General features: G+C 55.4%; 6 protein-coding genes across 6 annotated transcripts; 4 read left to right on the top strand and 2 right to left on the bottom strand.

The window, feature by feature from the left end:
• Positions 1-1,159: 1,159 nt before the first annotated feature.
• Positions 1,160-2,290, top strand: BDZ99DRAFT_473529 (uncharacterized protein; the record flags this gene model as incomplete). Its single annotated transcript, XM_033721834.1, has 2 exons — positions 1,160-1,396; positions 1,454-2,290. 2 exons carry the CDS (start codon positions 1,160-1,162, stop codon positions 2,288-2,290), a joined length of 1,074 nt encoding a protein of 357 aa, XP_033581437.1.
• Positions 2,291-2,895: 605 nt separating this feature from the next.
• BDZ99DRAFT_473528 (uncharacterized protein) lies at positions 2,896-4,062 on the bottom strand (the record flags this gene model as incomplete). Its single annotated transcript, XM_033721833.1, has 1 exon — positions 2,896-4,062. One exon carries the CDS (start codon positions 4,060-4,062, stop codon positions 2,896-2,898), a length of 1,167 nt encoding a protein of 388 aa, XP_033581436.1.
• A 647-nt stretch (positions 4,063-4,709) lies between these two features.
• BDZ99DRAFT_460123 (uncharacterized protein) lies at positions 4,710-5,311 on the bottom strand. Its single transcript, XM_033719319.1, has one exon. It carries the CDS (start codon positions 5,251-5,253, stop codon positions 4,768-4,770), a length of 486 nt encoding a protein of 161 aa, XP_033581435.1. The 5' UTR covers positions 5,254-5,311; the 3' UTR covers positions 4,710-4,767.
• Positions 5,312-7,070: 1,759 nt separating this feature from the next.
• On the top strand, positions 7,071-8,330 carry BDZ99DRAFT_568084 (uncharacterized protein; the record flags this gene model as incomplete). The annotated part of the gene is made up of 2 exons (XM_033727753.1): positions 7,071-7,373; positions 7,563-8,330. The coding sequence occupies 2 exons, from the start codon at positions 7,071-7,073 to the stop codon at positions 7,986-7,988; spliced, it is 729 nt and encodes a 242-aa protein (XP_033581434.1). The 3' UTR covers positions 7,989-8,330.
• A 5,406-nt stretch (positions 8,331-13,736) lies between these two features.
• On the top strand, positions 13,737-14,226 carry BDZ99DRAFT_460117 (uncharacterized protein). The gene has a single exon (XM_033719318.1). The coding sequence runs from the start codon at positions 13,865-13,867 to the stop codon at positions 14,189-14,191; it is 327 nt and encodes a 108-aa protein (XP_033581433.1). The 5' UTR covers positions 13,737-13,864; the 3' UTR covers positions 14,192-14,226.
• A 1,133-nt stretch (positions 14,227-15,359) lies between these two features.
• BDZ99DRAFT_517055 (uncharacterized protein) lies at positions 15,360-15,998 on the top strand (the record flags this gene model as incomplete). The annotated part of the gene is made up of 1 exon (XM_033725131.1): positions 15,360-15,998. One exon carries the CDS (start codon positions 15,360-15,362, stop codon positions 15,996-15,998), a length of 639 nt encoding a protein of 212 aa, XP_033581432.1.
• Positions 15,999-16,074: the final 76 nt, after the last annotated feature.

Genomic DNA, 16,074 nt, shown 5'->3' with positions numbered 1-16,074 from the left:
GAACCTCAACACCATCCAGGGTAGCCTCAGTGATGGCGCCAATAAGCGTTTCAAACCAGATGCATCGCTGGCCAATACGAGGCCGAGAGGAATGCTGGGGTAGCAAGGGCCGATTCGGGGAATGGCTGAAACGAGGCTGAGATGAATACTTGCCGAGTGCGCGGACGTGTTTTTCGATGCTACGGTACATACCTGGTGAGGAGATGAAATTGCGCTGCCTGAGGTGGGCGCTCGAGATCTAATTTTAGGATGGAGATGTGCAGGTGGAATCAGTATGCGCAGACACATAGGCCTTTGTGTATGCAGCAATCTTAAGAGAGCCTGTCGAGATCGCGGAGTCTCAGGGCCAAGATATCTAGCGAGTATACTGGTGATGAAGTTGACAACAACACCGAATATGGGACTGACAGACGCGCTTACAAGTTACTACCAGTGTTCAGAAGCTGGGCATCGTAGAGGACGAACTCAAAGCACAAGCAATAGCTCGCAAGTAGCTGCGAAGCCATCCACTTGGCGTAAATCTCAATGATCAAACCAAGTTTTGATGGACTCGGAGGTGCATTAACAGCACAAATACACCATAAAATGTACACAAGCAACTTGGGCTCCCAGTAGCCAAGCAGCCATGCAAAAGGATTCTCTGCCAAGCCATGGCTCAACTTGCTGCGTTCACTGAGCGACCTTACATCCCATGCAAGCCTTGGCAGGTACTGCGCCCCAAACACCATCAGCATCAACATAAATCTAGGCCAGGACGCGCCTACAATCCCGACGACGAAGGATCTACCAAGGTTCCTTTTGCCCTTTTACTGGATGGAGGTGAATGGTAGGGATGGGTACCCAAAATAACATCTATGTTTCGAATGAGGGAAATATCTGTAGACAGGCAGTACTGTTGGAAATGATGGGATGATGAGAGCAGCGCAGGGGAAAGCATTCTCTCGCTGGATATAGTCATCTGACGAAGGGTAGAGGAGAGCGAGTAGTCCGTGGGCGAGTACTTAAGAGGTTGAAGTTTCGCAGTATTGTTATCTTCAATTCGACATCCCGCTTTCAATCTCCTTGTCAATCTCTTCATCAATTTGTTTCCCTATCGTTTCTAGCCATCAAGCTCTTAAACTGCTAATTCAATCCCATTTCAACACTCCTTCCGACCAAGATGTACAAATTCACAGGCTTCAGCGCTATTACGCTTCTCCTCCCTCTTGTCCACTCCGCCGTCCTTCCCGCCAAGGTTGTCCCTCGAGAAGACGTCCACGTCGACGTAATCCGCATGATGAAATGCGCGGCATTGTTCGACATAAAGCCAGAGGGGGGCTGGGAGCAGGGCATGGCCGGATGGTGGGTGCATGAAAGCGATACAGGCGCCCCAGCGGATATGGCCATCTTCGACTTGGTAAGATCTCCTGAGCAGGGAAGAAAGACCTCGTTACCTGACTGACCTTGTGTACAGCATTCGGCAGAGCTCGACTTTTTTTACACCGACCCTAACAAACACTACGAGGCCAAGTCCAATGCCGGAACGGACTTTGTTATCGACACCGTAGATCCCGGCGACCCAAATCCTCCAAATGGGCCCGACGGCGTCTGGGTCGGCCATGCCGTGTTTGGCAGCAGCTCTTACAACTGCCTGACCGACAAACTATACACGTACGAGGACGCGAAATATGGCACCTGCAACAGCTACGTACGCTGCCTGCAGAAGGACGCGCTCAAAGTCTCCGTCTCCGCCTCCAACGACACGATCCGTGTCGAAGACCTCCCGCCCGCCAACGAGATCTACGCCCATCTCACCGAGCGCTTCAACACTGACTCGCACATCTGCGACACCACGCCCGTCGACCTCGGCACCTCCCAGAACTGCAAGGTCCATTTCGACTGCAACGACAACGACATCAACGCCGCCGTGCTCCCCATACTGCGCACGCAAATGGACAAGTTCGGCTCGACGTCCATGTTTGTCACAGAGGTGATCACAGACAGCGAAATCAACGCGGGATGCTCGCCGGCGTGCTATAACGACGTGACGCGAACCTACCGCACGATGCCGACGTTCACGAAGATCATCGCGCGCGGCGTCCCGCAGGATGACTCGAGGCTCGGGTACGAAGTCGCGAGTATCGAGGCGCACATTACGTGCGATCCGGATCCAGGGAATGCGGGCGTGTGCAGTGCGCTCGGCTCGGTGTTTAGCATTGGGGCCTTGATTCCTGATGGGCTGGATAAGGTGTTTGGGTTTGCGGGGGCGGCACTGGATACCGCGTGTAGTGCTACTGGGGATGATGATTAGTTCGGCGATGAGCGTTTTCGATTGCTTTTGTGTAAACATGTTGGATTTTGTGGATAAAAGCGGCGAAAGCGTCCACGCGGAGTTGGGAAATATGCTGAGTCAGCACGCTAGATTTGATTCCTCTGGAGTGACTTCACCTCGTCTACTGCATCCTCAAAAGTGCATTTGCGACCACCCAAATCTACGCCCTCGAGGATTTAACATCGTATTCTGATGTTTCATGATGTGATGGAGCACCTGTGACAGTGGCAAGCATGTGTGATAAAGCTTTTCCATAATGCTAATATACAGTGCTTAGAAATAAGAAGCCAAACCGCAGTTAATTTCATCCGGGGACAGCTACCCGAATTCTCTCCATCCTATATCTCATCGCGACGCTTTCGGAACTGCTACCCTACATGGGGAGTCGAAGACTCTCTGACGCTGCGACACTACCAGCAAAAGGGACAGGAAAAGTATGCAAAATGAGAAGGAGAGTCAAAACCAGACCAGAAACAGCAACCAAAAGAAAGAGACCCAAAATCAGACCACAAACACTTCCAAACTGACACCACTTTTGACCCTCCGAGACGTCTCCTGCGCCTCCATCATCATCCTCAAATCTTTTACTTCTCCGACTCAATATCGAGCTCCTTGGCGGCATCCAGCCAGTCGAGGGCCGCACAGAGCCTTGCGAGCTTCCTCCTACAGTCCGTACCCGAAGTCATGTAATTGACCCAGTCCTCATCACCATACGAATGGCGCACAGTGTAGTCCTCCAGCTCTTTCCGGAAGGCTGCAGGATCCTTCCTCCGTTCCGCCAATTTGGCCTGCAGGTTCTCGCACGACACAGACAGGTAGCTCTCCTCTCGGAGCTTCTCATGGACCTTCGGCTGGGGAGTGACATCATCTCTGAGGATAAAGCTGACGAGATTGATTCCTTTGGCGGTCTTGCAGTAGGCGGGAGTCGCCCAGTCGAAGCCTCGCGCAAGGAGCTCCCTGGACATGCCTGGCTTGCCGACCTTGAGCCAGGTTTGCTTTGTGTTGATGGTCTTCTTGAAGGGCTTGGCGATGCTTTGGACACTGGAGGAGGGTTTCGGGGTTGTGGCCTTGCGCTTGGTGATGCCCTGCGGCTTGGAGGAGGGGTTCTGGGCTGGGACCTTGCGCTTGATGATGGCCTGCGTCTTGGAGGCGGGCTTCTGGGCTGGGACCTTGCGCGCCGGAGATGGGGACTTGGAGCTGCGCCTGGACGGTGAGTCGCTGCGGTGGATGGGAGAGCTGGGCTTGCAATGCTTCCGCGATGCCGCATCCTTCATCTCGTCTCCCGTCTCTCCAACCTTCTCGTCTCTCTTCTTTCCAGCCTCTCCCTTTGTCTTCTCTCCTCCATTCATCTTCTCCGCAATCTTCGTCTTCGTGGCTGCGCGCTTCTCCTCCTCCTTCTTGCGCGCATATCGCTCCCGGCACTTCTTGTTCCGCTCCTGCCTCTTCTTCTCGTCCTCTTCATCCATCCGCTTGCGGTCCTTGGCGTCTTCGATTTCCTGCTCAAGCCGGGAGAAGTGGCGCGCGTCGGCCCCGTTCTTGATCTTCGGACGCTTGGGGGGAGGTGAAGCGTTGCGGCGAGCGACTCGCTGCGGCTTCATCGCGAAGATGGCGTCGCGGACTTTGGAGGCGTCCGGAGGGGAGTCGGAGGTCTTGCGCTTCACGCCGGCAACAGCAGAGTCTGGGCTGGCCTCGGAGGCGGTGGCGGCAGCGGGCTTGGGAGGAGTGGAGGTCGGGGTGGTGGATGGAGACATTTTGACTGGTATGGTGACGTTGCGAGAGGTGAATGATGTGTTTTGAGGCTGTACAGGAAGAAATGCTACGTGGTGTGATGTGTGTAGTCAAGCGCTGCAAATCTGTCTGTGTGTGTAGGTTGAAGGAAAAAAGAAGGTCGAGTCTGGAATCGTCGACGCTTTTGGTCCCTCAGCGCTAGTGTGGCTATTGTTCGGTGGGAGAATGGGACACAATAGGCGTGCCCAGGTGAATAGCGGATAATAGGAATTTCACGGCTAGCGGTGGTTACAATACCTCTTCAGTTTGGGATCGTGCCTCATTCACCGCATATGCCAAGATCAGACGGCGTGAGGTCGAGACCTGCACAGATAGATATCTCTTCGGGGGCTTTTAGATATCATGAGAGTCACATCACCAATAGGGATATACCTCTGAAGGACCTCTTAGGATTTTGCAAGGTTGATATAGGTGATGTCATTTTCTAGACGCGCTGAATCAGGAGGAGCTATAGAGGATAGAATTGCAACGTAAATGAGATTGGATTCTTTTATGTAGGACTTCCTGATAGTAGAGAGCTCCAGCACATGCAATTTCACAGGCTGCACGCGCTGGATCAGACATGCCGATTCCACGCGTCTGAAATGCAATCGAAAGATTTCACATTGGAGGGTAACTAATTTTGATACATCTAGGGCGCTTCCAAGAACGTGTATAAATCCTAATATTCAGGGTGCGATTTCTGCCGTTGGATGCACCCTAGCTTCAGCTGCTTCCTCGGCAGCACGCATATGCAACACGACCGGAAGAAGCTCTCTCTGGAGTTCCGCTTCAACTTCTCTAACTCCTCTAACTTCTTTAACTTCTTCAACTCGTCCAACTTGTCCAACCTCTTCAACCTGTTGAGCTCCTCCAGCCTCCACGGCTTTCAACCGCACTTGCTCCTTCTTGGCTCGTCGTTGTTGCTTTTCGCGGGCTTTCCGTAAATTCTGCTCGTGGACAGGTCCCATTGGGGTACCTGGGTGTTCTGGCATTTGCGGCTGGACCGGCAACCAAGGATGTTTACGGGGCTTTTTCGACGCCGTGGCCTTCCCCTTCCCACGGGAGGGTGTTGACGCGCTGGAAGTACTAGCAGCGGAGCTCTCAGCCCCATCGTCACCCTCAACGTTGATAGCCGTATCCGGTGTGTTTCCCGCAGGGCTGTATGGAAGCATGACAGGTCCTAATGAGGGAAGCGACGCTGGAAATTGAGGATGATTGTACGAAACTTGGTTGTGGGAGTTGTTGTTATACGTGATGTCTGGGGCCGGAGCAGCAGCGAAGTTTGTGGGAAACGTTGCTTGAGCGTGAGGGGGATAATACACTTGGTTGTGGGAGTTGTTGTTATACATGATGTTCTGAACTGGAGGGAAGTCCGGGTAAGGCCCGGGGATGGTATGGTTACCAGCCCATGCGTCTTCCGTGGCGCCGCTGAAGAACTGAGGAGGACCTGGTGCGCCTGCAGGACTGGGCGGAAGGGTGCAATTCCCCATATCAAGCGCCTGATGGTTGTAGAAAGGTTGGGGTACGCCTGGCATCGGGACGGAGAGATTGGGGTCGTTGCTATAGGCAGGATGTCCCCAAGTCTGCTGTTGATTTCCCATGCTGTGAGGCTGAAAGGGGGGTTGATCTGAGAATGCCTGAAGAGGCGGTTGATGTGTGGGGAAAGGTATCGGCTGCAAAGTATGCGCTTCCGGATGCGTAAAGGACCAGCGCCTGAGACTTCGCTGACCATTATGGGAGGGTGCTGGAGCCGTTTCGGCGGTCGCAACAGCTTCGTCGTAAGGAGGAGGTGCGACAGAGACCGTATTAGGCGTATCGTTGTGGGGAGCATTTTCTATGCCTAAAGTTGGGCTTAGAGCCTGCTCCGAAGCGGCATCGATAAGATCCAAGGAAGGATCAGAGATGCGTTCGCTCTTGTCGTACGGGTCGTACTGGTTGATACCGCCAAAACTGAAGTCCGCGCTAGCAGCATCGGACTGAGGATTGGAGATGGGTTCGTTTGACTCGTGCTGGTCACCGTTTTCAAGGATGAAGTTTGTAGGGCCAGTATGAACGGAAGGATCGAAGTTGAAATAGCTCATGTCAAACTGGTCGACGGCGTCGAAAATAGCGACGAAATTGCTGTCTACGTGGGTGGGCGTGTCGCGCCACTCGGTAGAATCGAGTTGCTCAGCGAGGTTTGCGTAACCAGGAGACTCCATGGCTCTGGGGGAGTTTTCGGTGGTCGGGTAAGTGTACTTAGAAGTGTATGTAGAAGTGCAGTCACAAGCGCAGCTAGTTAGAAAGTGTGGTGGTGAGTGTATGTGAGGGGGGCAGAGAGGGGAAATTCGAAAATGTATTCATATTGTACGGCAGCCAAGCGCTCACGATAGACTTTGGGACGTGGCCAGTAGCATTAAGGAGGGTCAACCTTGGGTCTCGCAACAGAGCGCTTCGACTTGGCATACACGCACCATCATGCTACCTGCAGAGCTTGCGCCTCGATCCATGGTTGTAATGAAAGAGCGAAGGGAGCCTGCCGAAGCTTTCTCATTGCTATCAATTATCTTATGGTGTCGGGAGTGTCGACATTATGATCTTTACCTAAGGTCCTAGGGGAAGGCGACATAGCAGACATCAGTAGGAAATCCGTGGGGATAGCAGGGCCATGAAAGACACTGTAAGTTAATGATCATAGCAGAGTACGTTGACGATAGCATCCATCCCCTTTCTGGTAACCCGTTTCCGTTGGCTTCTCGAATTGTTGACGACCTTGGTACTCTGAACCACGTTAGCATAAGACGCGGTTAGATGCACGCGATGAATGAAAATAAACAGCTCAATGAGCCAGCCATCCTCCAAGTGACCAGTGACACGTCTCGCCTTTTAATTCAACCCTTCTGGAATCTTCGAGGTTGGCTTTTCTCTCATCGACTTTTGGGCCAGCGACCGCTCCTCACCCCTTTCACGACGTAGTCACAGTGCCCCTCTTAGCTATCTTAGGACGACGATGCTGCACACAGTCGTCCGCAAAAACCTTCTCGAGGAGGTCGACATCATCGCAGAGATCGTTAATGGGCCTTCCACCACCTCTAAGATGGCAGACCTCCTCACTCCTGCTCTTTCGCCTTCCATCACATCCGACACGGTAATCAACCTTCCCCTAACAAGCTACACCCCTCTCTTCATCCCCGCGACGGAAAGGCGCTATGCTGTTACATCCTCGCGCAGGGTGCCAGGGATCAACATCGTTCTCGAGCTTCTCCAGTTCCTCGCAAAGATACATAATTTCGGGTATCCAGCCGCGCCGCAGGTTAGACCCACCAGCAGCATCTCAAGGACGAAAGGTGAGGAGAGCGAGCAACTCCTGTGGTATCGCTGAAAGCATGATTGGGAGGTTCTTTCGTGCGGTTCCTGGATCGGGGAATACGGGAATTTGATACTAGAGATCAGATGTTCTCGAAACTTTTCGGAGGCATGATTCTGCACGAAACCTTGGAAGGATCTCGTCGACATCGAGTCCGCTACGAATACCGACATCGCCGTCAAGGGGAGGGAAACTCCATCAGTCAGAGATGGCGAGATGGCAAAATGGCAGGGAGAGCTACATCTCGACCTCCGCAGCACCATTAGACCGGCCGTTTCGGAAACACCCACGACTATCGCGCACGATCGTCTGAAAACTCTCCGCATCTCATTTTGGTCCAGGACTGACAGCGAGGGTAGCACACACCGCTACGCCGGGCGCAAGCGTGATACCTTCCTGCGAGCGCCGCGAGTCCCGACTCGACAAACCCGACCGGGAGTTCGAGATCGGAGACTTAGTATTAGGAATCGGGTGAGTTCCCTCCACGGTTACTGGTACCGCACGATGGCTAACATCGACACCCTTGGAGACAACGTCCAGACGCCCCGTCACCCCGATTGATACATCTTCCACCTCTTCGTTTTACCTCTCGCCATTTCCATATCACATTTGAAAGAAAGTTCTATCTAGTAACGGCGTAGCTATATAAGAGGATTCGACAATACATGGTGATTCTATTGACACCTGGGGGACGCTGGCTGGGAGGCTTTCGAGTGGCGTAAGGAGCTGGATGGATTGTAAGGTTTGACAACTTGAGGATGGAGCGACGGAAACAGGAGTATGCAAGAGGGCCACAGGGGTTGACGCCAATAGGGATGCGGAATAGACAGGAGAATGAGAAACGCGCAACATGCCCTGAGGCGAAAAGCAGGGCAATTTACAAGGTGAGAAAGCGAAGGAAGCGAGACAGCATTTGAGATTCAATATAGTATGAGAACATGATCTGGCAGGCAAAGCATGGCACTGGTCAGCCCTGGAAACATCTCACGGAGCAGCGAGTGATAACACGTGATATGGAAGCTTCGGAGATAGGTATTAGGTATCTCTTCTGCTACTCTAATCACATGGCCATCACTTCCATATTCCCTCCCATCACAGCAGACTGCTGAAAAGCATCTAGTAAACCGCATCAAGATGACAGACAGTTTAAGCGTGCACAAACACGTTCACATTCACGCCCGCATCTTTGCACAGCCATCTCGTCTGGCAGCATCTCGTAACCACCGCATCCTCACTCCTCCCAAAGGCCTGGAAAGCATAAACACTTCCTTCGCACTCGCACACAGCCTCCGCCTCTGAGTAACGCGATACCTCAGACCTGTCAAGTCGTCCCCAAGGGAGCCGTTATGGCGTAACCTCAATGTGTCGCGCACCGCGGGCTTCCGACTGGCAACAACTCACTTCTCAACCTCACCGTCACTCACAACTCTAACTCCAGCCACCTCGCAACACGAACGGAGTACCCGCGAGCGAACCCGGCCGATTCGTGCCCGCATAGCACGGCCAGCAGATTAGACCTGGACCCAGCCCCTCGCACCACGTTCCACGGGCCGGACAGAGGCGCAGACACAGATGCAGAACCACCCGCTATCTGCGGTGCGATCGCGCAAGCGCTATAGGTTGGGATGCGAGGCGCTGGATTGGGTGGGCTGAAGAGGCTAGGGTGGAGGAGTGGCGGGGCGATGATGAGATTTCAAGGTTGGACAAGGGGGCTTGAGCGCTGTATTGTGGCACGGGAGGGTACAGAGAGTGCATGGAGAGGGGCCTGGACGTGCTGTTTCTACACCCGGAACACTCGGGTGAGTCCTCCGAGGTGGTGGCTGGCTTGTGGGACGTTTGCTACAGCGGCTCAAGAGATGGCGGATGCCTAAGAGGCCGGGGTTCTCGAGTCCAGATCCGCGACGTGGTACGAGAGCGAAGGAGGAAAGAAAATGCGATGTGATGCAGAGAGACAAAAGGAAAGCAACAGCATGCATGACTCGCAACTCGGCGCGGATGTGTATGCGCACAATGTGGTGCGCGTGTCGCATGTCAGAATTGCCATGTGGAGAGACTCGTCTTGACAGGTTCTGCAGCGCAGGACGTCGCTGGCTCGAGTCTCACACGCGAGGCACGAGAATGGAAGCCAGTATGTACCGAGATGGAGCACGATGCGCGAAGAGATGGAACGAGGGAGGAGAGGGCAGGCCGATGGAACATCCGATGGCTGATGCAGCTAGGGGTTTCCATCCGTCGAGAAGCACACCACATTGTCGTCGGCGGCGTCGAAATGGTTCGAGGGCCAGGCACGAGACGAACAACCCACAACTCGGTAGCTCTGCTTGGACGAGGAGGCCGCAAATACGGCCCTCGACTACCGACGACGAGAGGAGGTGTCCCGTAAGGCTGAGAGGGAGTGAATTGTGGCGCTGGCAGTCCGACGTGGAGAGCAGCAGCCAAAGGGCCGCTGTGTCACGTCGCACATCACATGCAGCGATCCCAAGCATCCCCATTCTCGCGTTTTCCTTGCACCGTGGTGAAGCGTCTGCGCATCAGACGACCGGGCTCATGAGGGAAAGCAGACTTCTTGCCGAGCCGTGTTCATGCGCTGCCATCCGGAGGTTTCAGCTCGGTCGACGATCCTCGCCTCTAGGACACATCTTGCTTGCAGGCTTCCAAGACAGTGCGGTGTGAAGCGCATTGCAGCAGCCTCGGAGCCTTGAGACAGGCGTTCTCGTGGTTGACGGTCGACTTGTCCTGTCGCAGATGGATTCGCGGCTTGGCTGGGTGGTCGAAACATCGCCCTGCGTTATGGCATCCGAGTACGCACGGTCAGGTGAGAACTGTGCGAGAGCTGAACAGTAGTTGCACGATTGCTGGATTTTGCGATCAAGACACAGTGCAGCCTAGGAGGCGAACCGTGGACAGTGAGCAGCACGTGTTGGGCGCCGATTCTGCCACGAATCTACATAGCAGCGGAGTACAAATAAGTGAAGAATGTTTGTGAGTCGGGATATGTAGCGTAGAGATATGAGAAGGCATTAGTGGGAGGAAGTATATCATGAATAGTCACGTGATCTATACAATCCTATCGACATTATTGGTCGAGCTGGTGATGGCCCAAGCAGGTATAGCGCCACTCTTCGCCACTTCCGCGTCGCGATTTCAACTCCAGCGACCACAACAACCGCAAAAGACAATGGACACTCTGATCCTATTCCAGCAATGATTACAGGGTCTACTCTTCGATGTCCAATTTATCCTCCTTGGATCTTGACAGAGAGCGCCTCACTTAGATCATACAGCACCACTTCCTGGGAGTCAAAGCCGAGAGCGTACACCTTTACGGATTGCGCTGCAACATCTGCATCCTCTACATTTGTAGCAGTATCCTCCCTTTTCATTTCACCAATCTGCTATGTTCGAGTTAAACACGCCCCTCGTTGGGCCGTAGCTACTACCTGCATACAGTCAGTGCCAAATCCTCTCCTCAGTCACAGCTTCTCAATCGACGTTTTGTACCAATATTTCTCGCTGTTTATATTTCCGCGTCTACCTAATCTATGGTAGCTATGCATCATGTAGCATTATCGACACCTGATGAACAGCATGTGTGCCCAGCACCGAGGCGACAATGTCATCAAAACGTGACGATGGTCGACTTCCTGTACTATCAACCTTCATATCTATTGTCGAAACCAGTCAGTCATGTTCGCACTCTTTCAAAAGCGGTCAGATGATTTATTCGCGTAGGGTGGTTTCCTCGAGACTGCAAGAATGTCGTTGACGACGAGATCACATGGAATGGCCGGCGACGGCTCCCCGCCCGTGAAGCTTGCAGACTGCGAACCACAACATGATGGTGCTTGACGATGCCACTCAGTCGATGACAAGGTCGAAGAGGGCTATGTTCAACTACCCTGAAGCACGTCGACTGGCTACAACCTGGTGCTTTACCTACGAGTATGCGTCATCAAAACGACACCGAGAACTTTGCTGAGCCTAGAATAGGCCTGTTTCATGTTTCAAGAAAAGTCGGCTTTGCGCCACCGAACTTGGTGAATACGACGATCTCAGCATACCTGACCAATAATGCGACTTTGAATGAGTACTCCGCCGTCGGATGGAAGCCTCGAGACGATGACTACAATCTCAGCACCGCACTCATCCCTGGGCTTCCGATATAGATAGCCTGAGCCATGTTTAGATCGGCCTACGATGCAGTGAACCAAGGTTCAGAATTCAACCGGCCTACCATGGTACATTTCGAAACGAACCCCGTCTGGCCTTTTTCTGCACGTCAGAGGTCCCGGCCCCCCATGGATCCGGTCAATCGTGGAAGCAGTGATGAATGACAGAGCGATCGTGGATCCAACGAGTTCATGAAACCATCACTGTTGCTTAAAGAATAATGTCCCTGAACTAAGACTGTACTCAACTCTGGGATCTTCTGCACGAGACAGCCGACATCTCACCCGCATTGCGACAGCGAGTTCCGAAGGATTACGCCCACCTTCTGTTCTTGTGGGAGAATCGTGCTCTGTGCATCACAACTTTCAAGAACTGTTCTGTGTTACTGAGGACATTATTCCTTCCAATATGACCGTAGAGGCCGCAGCAAGAATGCACTTCTGCAGCCGGCGCAGGGCGGACCGCAGTACGGCCAGAGAGCGAATTAATTACCAGCGCCGACGTTCTAAGATGGGCGCTGCAGAACCGCTTATGCATGCTCGGTTTCAATAGCTGAACACGTCACGAATATCTATGCTGAACCGTGGATGCTATCGCGGGCGCTTGAGCAGGTAGGGCATCGAATGGTGCAAGATCGAGTGAGTTATCCCGCCAAATCCAGCCAGTTGGATCACCGATTCGCCAGGAAAGATAATTATGGCGGCCTGCATGAGTCCAACGACGCCCGCTATCTCGGAGAAAGGCTGGCTTGATAACGCTAAGTGGCCGTAAAAGGCGGCCAGTAGAAGCGCTGCGGCACAGCTGATTTGAGCAGCCTCGTTTCAGAATTCTGATGTGAGATTCTTAATATGTACCAGGCTTGACGATCCTAACCGCCGCTGCGCCGCGATTCCTGCTGCACGCATTCTTTGTGCCACACCCGATGGCGGAGTTGCTGTTGTTGGGGTGCATCCAACGCATAAACGCTCACGATGTTAAACGACGCCCACGAGGATCAAACAGCCAGCCTCACCACAGCCGCAGAGTCGAGAGAGAGATCTGAAGTGCGGCGGAGGGGGCGGTGTGACGGCTATTTGCACGACATCCCGATGCATACTCCAATCAGCGTGCTAGGGCGGGGCATGGCGGTTGTTGTGAGACGGCCTCTGCATCGCAGCAACACCATTGTGCCATCGGACACCAACGGCGGCTGGCGATGCCATGGCGGGAATCGTTGCCCCAGTCGTCGCGACGATCGCAGTGCCTGTCCTCCGGAGGGGCCTTCCAGAACCCTCTGGACGACGATGATCGCGGCTGGCACAGCTGGGCTGGCACACACGAAGGAGGCAGGATGTTGCAGCTCACGCACTGCCCAGCCACCAACCGATGGCCGTCGATGCATGGCTGACACCAGCGCTGATTGGTGCGCGAGACGCAGGTGAGGTCGCTGTTAGACTTTGAGCGGGCATGCAAGAGTCAGGCTGGTACAGGACTTCATCACGATGGCGGGGTCTCGAATGGAGGGGCAGGGTTGGTATCGATAAGACAGGCCAGTGTGGAGACGAGAGTCGAAAGCGCAAGAACTGCCGCGTGTTCGACTGCCCGCTAGTTCGCTGGTGCGGTTGGGGATGTTGGGCGGGAGCTGAGCGGTGAGTGTGACACGGCGGCTAGTCGTAGCCAAGTGCTGGAGAACCATAGCGAGAGGTTGGGCGTTGCAGCCAGCCCCAGCCTACCTTCGAGTCTTTGGGCTAACAGAGTCGATAGTGATCAGGGTGTCACGCAGCTTCACGTGGCTGGAATGGACAGTCTCCTGCAATGTTACTCGTTGTCGCCGTTGGCGGTTGCTTGCAGTGGCCGGGCCCTTCAAGAGTGGTCCGGTATCAAAAGCCTCAGCCCCATTTACGCATCGCAGAAATAGCATCTTGCAGACCACGGGTGAAGGCTTCTGCCCGTCACAAGCCGGCACAGCGGCAGGCAGATGAGCAGGGCTGGGATGGTGATAACCGTTGGACACAAGCAAAACACCACAATTTCGGGAGCAGCGACGTGAGGCACCCACAACCATGCGGCCGGAAAATTCGATATGGATTCTATTTCGATAGCCAAGATGCGACGGAAGGCTCAACCCATGGTTGGGAGAGGCCGATCCCGCTTGGAATCCGCCAAAACTGGGCTTCTGGCGCTGCGGGACGCCTTGACTGGTTCGTCACCAGCACGGATGACCCGGGAGCGAAAAGACGCAGGTGCCGGCCACCAAGCAGGATCGCTTCCCAGCACGGCCGTCAGCCATGGACGCCTCCTGGCCTAGATTGCGGCCAGCGATGCACGCGGAGGCACACCAACGCTCAACGGGCATCGATACGGGCCCAAGTCCACGCCTAGCTCAGCCGTCCTATTGGATTCATCGACCGGTGGCGACTTGGCTTGCTGCATTGGGCGTGCCCATCGTGAGACTGGGCGCGAGCCTTTGTGGGCTCATCCTGATTGCGCAACCGGCCACGTTGTTGGGTGCGGAGACAGTCGCAGCGCCGTTCGCTCTCAGTTCGCCAGTGCGCAAGCCAGCTCGCGTCTTCACTCGCTGGCTGACGCTGCCGGGGGCGGCCCAGCGAGGTTAATGATGGTTCTCGGGCGGGAAGATGGCCGTGGTTGAGGTCTTGTGACGAGGCATTGGAGGCAGCGATGGGCAAAACAAGATGAGCAAGGAACGCAGAGTGGTGATTGGCGTGCCATGGAAATTTCTCCGTCTGCACGATCTCCCATCTCGTCCGCACGGCAAACGGCTGGGCGTGTCAGGGCTGGCGCTACAGAGTTTGCCGTGGCGTGCCACCAGCGCTTTGCCCCGATGAGTGCTGCAAATTACTCACACGAGACGGGCAGAACGCGTGGAGCGATGACTAACACGTCCGCCGCTCGCCGTTTGAGATTGGCAATATATTGGGGCGGCCAATGGCTCGACGGCGTGAAACGGGGCGAGCAAACTGTGGGTTGCACGCCGCCAGCCTTCCAGAAGAGTCACCGCCCGCGAATCACCTCACAGAGGCCAGCTGTCCCTCCAGCACGACGGCCAACTTTCGCGGCCAGATGCCAGGCGGGTGACGACCAAAGTCTCATTCGTTGTCAGCTGGAATGCAGCAAAATTAGACGGCACGGGTGTGCGGGCGGTGTTTGCACATCGTCCACCCCTCCCTTCCTTTGTTTCGACTCAAAGGAATGCACCGGCTGGCTGGCTGGCAAGCATCAAGGCGAAACGTGACGCTGGGCGCCTGGGTGCTATGAATATGCCCCGGCCAGGGCGTGTCCGCCACATCACATGCCTGCGCCAAGAGGCACCGAGCGGGGACTAGGAGCGGCGGGCGGCCGAGTTGAGGCAGGCGGGTGCCATGACTTGTTGGAGCGATCAGCATGTCGCGAGCTGGTTTCGTCATGGCCGCGGTGCTGGCGAGCATCATGGCGTCGACTGCTGGGACAAGGGCGTGTCATCGCTTTCGCGCTCCGCAGCGCTCGCCTCTCGGGCCAACCAGCACCACGCTCCATTGCGGATCGCCCATGCCCAATCTCGCCCACAACGGCAGCCTGTGCTCGCTACGAAGTGCTGCAAGACGGGTGCCGGTGTGATCGGAGCCAGAGAGACCAGAGGCAGACGCCCGTCCAGCGCCTCGTTGCGGCGCCGTGCAACGCTAGCCGGCTCGCTCGCAAAAGTGCATGGAGCCGCGTGCTGCTGGGTGTGGTATTTTTGCCTCCCGTCTCCAGCTGGCTGACGCTGCGTGACGGCCCAGCAACACAATGAACAAGGAGCAGAGCACTCTACGGCGGACGGCAGCGGCACGCGTGACAGGACGAAAGAGAGGGACCCAGGGCTGTGGAGTGCAGAGCAACGCGTCGCCCGAGCCGTTCTGCGCAGCGCTCAGCGCTGGTGGAGCCGTGAGCAGCCGCTGCGTTGCTCCCTTGAGCCCTCGCCGTGGAGTCGCTGGTCCCGAGCGGCTAGCCGGTGTGGGCGTAGGGCAATGCATGCAGCTCGTCGGGTTTGTCGGGGCTTCTGCTGCGCGGAGTGCGTCGAGCCCCAGCCGTGTGTCACTGAACGAGTGTCAAAGCAACCGGCCGCAGGCAGCATCAGCGCCACCAGACAAGCAGCCGACGAGGCACCTGAAGCGACTCTCGACGTCGGAGCGAGCCTGGAGAGCATGGCGATGCGAGGAACGGTCACTGATGGCGACGAAAAATGCGACCCTACAGCTGATCGGCTTGGGCTGGAAAGACCAGCCGGGCGTCGGCGTCTGTCTGTGCACCTTCTCCGTCGGCTTGCTTCTCTCTGCTCGCTGCCCGTCTGCTGCTCGCTGGCCTCTTCCTGTTCGGCTGGCGCTGATGATGGCTGCATGCATGTTGCTGGGGCGGCCGCTTGGTGAGGTCTGGTGGATGGCATGACACGGCGCTACAGAGAGCCCCGGCCAGGGCGGCATCTCGAGGCGGGACCACGCCCTGCTCCCAGCGGTCAGCCCGC

The sequence above is a fragment of the Mytilinidion resinicola genome (assembly GCF_010093595.1).
Source record: "Mytilinidion resinicola strain CBS 304.34 unplaced genomic scaffold BDZ99scaffold_4, whole genome shotgun sequence".
Lineage (NCBI taxonomy): Eukaryota > Fungi > Ascomycota > Dothideomycetes > Mytilinidiales > Mytilinidiaceae > Mytilinidion > Mytilinidion resinicola.
The sequence above is the reverse complement of the archived record's forward strand: the minus strand, read 5'-3'. Positions and strand labels throughout refer to the sequence as shown.

Excerpts from the sequence above, each read along its gene's own strand:
- BDZ99DRAFT_460123 (XM_033719319.1), bottom strand. The coding sequence starts at position 5,253 with ATGCTTCCATACAGCCCTGCGGGAAACACACCGGATACGGCTATCAAC.
- BDZ99DRAFT_460117 (XM_033719318.1), top strand. The coding sequence starts at position 13,865 with ATGGACGCCTCCTGGCCTAGATTGCGGCCAGCGATGCACGCGGAGGCA.